At 36.9% G+C, this 6,285-nt stretch overlaps 1 protein-coding gene across 1 annotated transcript; it reads left to right on the top strand.

The window, feature by feature from the left end:
- The first annotated feature begins 327 nt into the window (after positions 1-327).
- On the top strand, positions 328-6,285 carry LOC130723294 (uncharacterized). Its single transcript, XM_057574287.1, has 6 exons — positions 328-848; positions 2,079-2,255; positions 3,499-3,624; positions 3,977-4,177; positions 4,846-5,010; positions 5,633-6,285. Exons 1-6 carry the CDS (start codon positions 552-554, stop codon positions 6,020-6,022), a joined length of 1,356 nt encoding a protein of 451 aa, XP_057430270.1. The 5' UTR covers positions 328-551; the 3' UTR covers positions 6,023-6,285.

Genomic DNA, 6,285 nt, shown 5'->3' with positions numbered 1-6,285 from the left:
ATTAGAACATATTTAGTATTTTTTATAACTTTTTCTGAATTTATAATAATATTTAGAAGATTTTTTAATATTTCAGATATATTATTATTTTAATATAGTGACCCAATCAATTCATCTAACCCAATCCGAACTTCGTCGGGTTGGTTTGGATCGGGTCCGAAAAAGAAATTCGTGAAATCCAACCCAACTCAACCCAGACAATTTTGATCGGTTCGGATTTTATTTTAACCAAAGTTCATCCAACCCAACCCATGTGCACCCCTAGACTATCTGTGTCATAATATAATAACATAATATAGTACCTGTATAAAAAAAATACAGTACCTACAAGACAAAATTCCCTGCAAATCGCACGGGTTTTAATTTCATAAACCCGGTGACGGTGCTACCTCTGTCATTATCGATTGTGTGGTGGTTCACGATCCGATCCGGATTTGAGGGAGGAGGAGGCAGCGGCGGAGGCGGAGGAGGAACAACCACCGGCGTAGGGATCAAAACAGCGGAGGTTAGCGGCGGTTCCATTCGATCCAATCGAGGTTGGTTTGATTCCGATGGCGTATAGAAGGAGACAACAGCAGGGAATTCCGAACCAATATTCTTCTTCAACCTTCGAAAACGACGCAATTCGGAACCCTAGCACCACCGTACATCCACCTTCTTCCTCTTCTTCTTCGTCGAATGAGGACTTCGGCGACGCTTCCTCTTCTTCGTCGTCTTCGCTCGCTGCCAAAGCCATCAGAGCTTCTTCCGCGCGCCGCGACTCTTCCCTCTCGTCTCTCTACGGTCAATCCAACCTCTCCAATGCTTCTCGTACTCTACCCACCCCAACCGCTCCTCCCTCCTCCAAGGTCCCTCTCTCTCTCTGATTTTTTTTCCTTGTGCTGTTTTTCTGCAAAACATTGATATTCAATAGATGCTAGTGTATATACATAAATTGCATTTGTGTATTGAGTTACATTGTATTGCTTGTGAATTTTTCTGTGAGATTGATGTATAGTTTTATCATAGAATAGAAGAAAATTAGAGAAGTGCAGAGCTAGAGGATTAGGAATGGTACTTAAGAGAGAGGAACAGAAAACTTGAGTTTGAAAAGAGTTGAGATATCCATTGAATTGTTTATGTTTCAAGGAAACCATTGAATTGAAATATCTTTAGCACAATGCCTGGAGAACTAGAAAACTATTCATATCCCAGAGCAGATTAATTGATAGAAAATGGTCTGACTAAATGCACTGCAAGCCAGCTAACGGGTTAGAACCAGGGTTGTTAATGGCGGATAGCATAGCATAGCGGTAAGCCCAAAGAGTGCTATTTCGAGCTCTATTGTGGCGCTATAGCGGCAAATAGTGGTGAATAGTGGAGTAGCGGTGAACCCTCAGGGCGCTACGCTATAGTGCTATTGTGCGCTATTAACAAGCCTGGTTAGAACTACTATTGTTCATTGCTTTGGACATAGTTAGTTGTTCATGGCACACTGTTGCCACAACACTCTTGCATTGCAAGGTTCATGTTGCGCTGTGGGGCATTAGCGATGTAAATTTTAGGTTGCGCTGAATGTGAAAATGACATCGACATTAAGAGAATTATTGAAAACCTAGTTTGTTATAGACTCTATCACGTGCAAATCGTTAGAAGACCTTTATCTCAGCATTGTCCTGCCTTGAGGATCTTAGTGGTTTTGTATATATCTGCATTTTTATGAGGATGCCTTACCGCTTCTTTTGTATTTCTCTCTCTCGTTTGATGAACTTGTTTTAGTAGATAGTAGCTCACGGCCCCACATATTAAAGCTGCTGCTTCTTTTAATTGTTAATGTCCCTCTAATTCCATTTCCTCATTTATTATAAATTTATAATACGAAAACCCAGATGAAATATCTGCTAGAGCTATCTGTTACAATTGTTGCATGAATTATAACACTGAATTCTTCATTGAAGATTGGAAATGCATGTCAGCATATGCTTTTCATTCTGTTTCCTTCCATTTTGTGTTCTTTGGATTCTGCTAAATGTATCAGTTTGTTGATTCAAGATCACAGTCTCATCTTGCTAAACATTGTATGTTATATGTAAATATAGGATTCAAGAACCTATGAATATACTTCTATGAAGAAATTGAATGAGACCAAGGGTGGATTTTGGGGTGCTTTGGCCAGAAAAGCCAAATCAATTATTGAGGAAGATAATTTAACCCGGCAATCTGAAATGCCTGGGACGACGAGGTCACAAATACCGGGTTCAACATCTAGGGGCAAGGTGAGTATATAATTACATCTCAAGTCCTCAAAGAGGATGTTGCTTTGTATGTTATGCTATAAAAAAAAAGTCTGATGATTTCACTGAGTTGTAACTTAAGTTTTTATCATGGTCAAGATTTTGGAAGGCTCATGTGGATTAATCATTGTAAATAATCATATTCTAGTAAATTCTGTAATTTTAGTTGTTAATAAGAATGGTGCTTTGCATTTTGAAAGAGATGCGCATCTTGCAAAAAAAAGTTATAATTACGTTGCAGAAATTATGAAACTTCTATCTTGACTACGTAACATAACGTTGCAGAATCTGTGAAATTGGCAATTGCGTCTGCGATGAGCATTGGTGGTATGGTCGTTGCTGGTATAGCAGAAATAGGTGCTTTTAGTTTTTTTTTTCTTTTAAACGAAATTGGAAAGGGGATGTGGGACTTGTACCGGACTTTTTTCCCTCCTGATTCTCTTCGACTCACGTAAACAAAAGAGATCTCACTCCTCCAACATTACTGTCCCAATGAGCCTCCAACACACTCCTCTGTTCCAAGAGCCTCCAATCTCCTACTGTCATCATTTTCCGGCGAGTCTTAGGTCTAGAAAGTTTAATTCCTCTTGTTTTTTCTTCTTCTCCCATTTCACTCTGTTCTTTGTTTTCTTTTCGTCTCTTTTTTCCTATCCCCTTTATTCTTCATCTGTTCATTTTTTATTATTTCTTTCTTTCTGTCTTTTCCCTTTTCCCTTTTCATTCTTCATTCTTTATTTCCTCTTCCTTTTCCCTTTCTTTCCTATCCCTTTTTTCATCTTTTTCTCTCTCTCTAGATTTGTTGTCTTCTATGAATAATTTGTTTAGTGATTTTATTAGTATTTAATAGTTTTTTGTCTTGAACAATTGAACTTTTGAGTTAATATTATGCCACCTTTTTTGAAGTTTGTTTTATTTTTATGCAGCTTATTTTTATTTACATACAGCTTAGTTTTTTAAATATATATTTGATTTTATTTCAACTGCGATGCCACTTCTGCTATTTGCCCGCGACACTATGTGCTATATGGCATGGCATAGGAGATTTTTAGTGCAATTTTCTACCATATAACACTGGCTGAAGACCAAAGAGGAGCCTTGTACACCATATAGACTCTGTTCATAAAATTGAATTATTGTCATATTCTTTCAGTTGACTGTAAATTAGCTGGTTGTTCATCAGTTTTGAGCCTTAAAATTGAATGCTATTGTCATTCTCCATGTGTAGTTCCAAAATTTGGATCACTTAGAGGAGAGCGATCTCAAAAGAGACGGTCCAACATTTATGAAGGGATTAGATGCTATCACATCTTCTCTTACTCATATTGGTGGCTCCATTGGTAAATCTTTGGAGGTGAGCTTTTATGTAAAGATTTTTGCTAATGTATTATCTTTCTCTGTGATGTAATTATTATCATGTTCTTCATGGGCATCTTCCATCTCTGAAAATGTATTAGATTTATATTTGCATTCTCTTTAGTTGTTGTTGGGATTGAAGGTGGGTCTTTTTTATTTCTACTTAAGATTGTCCACTAATGTATGTCTTTTGGGCTAAGGCATATAAAGATGATGGTGGGAATATATTAAAGTAGGTTGTAAGGTTATTAAGCTTGAGGTGCAAATTTTTCTTTCTCTTACGGTCTTACCCTTCCCATAAGGATATACTTCGTGATCTTATTAGTACCCATGCTAATTTATGTTTGCAGGAAGGTCTTACAAAAGTTGAGAGTCGAACTTCAGGTATCATTCAGGAAACACGTAAACATATCAGGAAAACGCCTGGAAACACTGCAGGACAAAATCAGGAGACTAACCATTCAACTATGTCTGAACAATCCCAATTGCGGCGGACTCGTATGTCATCAATGCAAACAGACCAAGAACTTCAACTGAAGGCATCTCGCGACGTAAGGTGGCAACTATGTATCATTTTTTAATGTGGTAATTGGTAAAAAAAATGGTTTAGTTGAAGTAATGCAGCATCAAACTTCAACATTCTTCCAGTTTATTTTTGAAATTTATCTCCCTTTCCCCCCTCAGTTTTACCCAAAATATCTTGTGTTATTAAATTCCATAGATCCAGAGAATTGCGATATGATTTAAGATAGAGAATTTAGGGTGTGTTCATTTATGAAAGCTTCTATGTTAGGCTTCATGGAAACTAGCTTCTGCTGTGGAATAAACACATGGATACAAATTCACATGATACCGAGATAATCACACATCAAAGTACAAAACATGAGTACCAAGAAAAAATAAAGATCATTACTATTAGGCTATTAGCCATTAGGTTATTTCAATGGAAATAAGAGCACAGACATTTCTTTTGTTTTTTTTTATTTCAATATAAAGGGTCATCATTAACATCATTGGTTTTATGTTTCCCTCTTTCCCTCACTACCTAAAGAAAAGAAGTTATTTTCCAGTAAGTTTGTTTCTTAATCAGAAAGCATGAATATCTATATCAAATTTATTTGCAACATGGTAGGTTGGTATCATCATAGGATAATATCTTCTATGATATATTTTAATCTTCTCAATGGGATGCATTTTCGCCATTTGGTTTTTGTCACAGGTTGCAATGGCAATGGCTGCCAAAGCTAAATTACTTCTTCGGGAGTTAAAGACCGTCAAAGCTGATCTAGCTTTTGCAAAGGATCGATGTGCTCAGCTAGAGGAAGAAAATAGAATCCTTCATGAGAATCGTGAAAGGGGTGATAGCCATGATGATGATGATTTGGTATGCCTCTCTCTCTACTGTTACATTGTTCAATTCAATTATTTCCACTTGTATTAGTCTTTCAGTGACATATAGAAGGTGATCTGATGTTCACCTTCACATATTTTATCTGTCTGTAAAATATACATGCCCCTTTCCTTCACAACCCATTTTGTAAACACAACTAATGCTTTTGCCTTTGGCTACTAATCACCGTATGCCTTTTATGAATATGGCGAATCCCCATATTCTCTGCATAGCTTCAATTATGGTCCCTCACCAGTCACCAAGGACTAAAAGTATGACTTCTATAGATTTTAAGGACTAAAATTAATAAAATTTAAATCGTAACTAATTGCAAAGAAAGCCTTATTCTTAGAGGAAAAATTAACCCCCAATTTTTTTTAACTCTGGCCCAACTTATCCCCCCAAGTCTAATCATAAAAAGGAACCATGAAACTTCACCCAACTTCAGATGAATTTGAGTTTTTCCCAGCTGTGCTTTATAATTCCTAATCAGTTCATTTGATTTGATTATTCAGATTTCTGCCCTCTTTTGTCTATGGAAAATGTGCTCTGAATACTCTCATTTCAGTTTTCACCTAAGTTTTCCATGTTTTTGTGATAATTTTTTTCATTACAGATACGACTTCAACTTGAAACTCTTTTAGCTGAAAAAGCTCGGTTGGCTCATGAGAACTCAGTTTACGCCCGTGAGAATCGGTTTCTAAGGGAGGTTGTTGAATACCACCAGCTTACAATGCAGGATGTTGTCTACTTTGATGAGGCCAATGAGGAAGTGACGGAAGTGAACCCTCTTAACTTCCCCCCAAGGCCTGTTATTACTCCATCTGCAGCATCCTCATCATTGCCTCCAGAAGCCAACCTTAGCATGAGTTCAGAATCAACAAGAGGTATCTCATTTCCCATATCCGAAAAGGAAGCAAAGAGTTCTGAAACGATTTCAAAGGATGTTAAGAGTTCTGAAGGCACAAGAAGTATTTCTTATACAACAGGAAATGATGCAAAATGACATGAAACTCCCCTGTTTTGATGGTGATGCACCACATTTTGATGCTGTTTTGATTGGTTGCTATTTATGTATTGCTCTTTGTGGGCATCGTGGTGACATTACCTTGATGTAAGTTTGTAACTTGTATCAGTGTAACGTAAGTTTTATTTATTTATTTTTTGACATACGTGTATGACCTAAACCAGTAAGTTTCTTAAGAGGATGAGCAATATTTTCCCTAAAAAAAGTATGTTTCTGTATATAAAAGTAGTGCTCTTTTACAA

Source organism: Lotus japonicus, chromosome 6 (genome assembly GCF_012489685.1).
Source record: "Lotus japonicus ecotype B-129 chromosome 6, LjGifu_v1.2".
Taxonomy (NCBI): Eukaryota; Viridiplantae; Streptophyta; class Magnoliopsida; order Fabales; family Fabaceae; genus Lotus; species Lotus japonicus.
The sequence above is the reverse complement of the archived record's forward strand: the minus strand, read 5'-3'. Positions and strand labels throughout refer to the sequence as shown.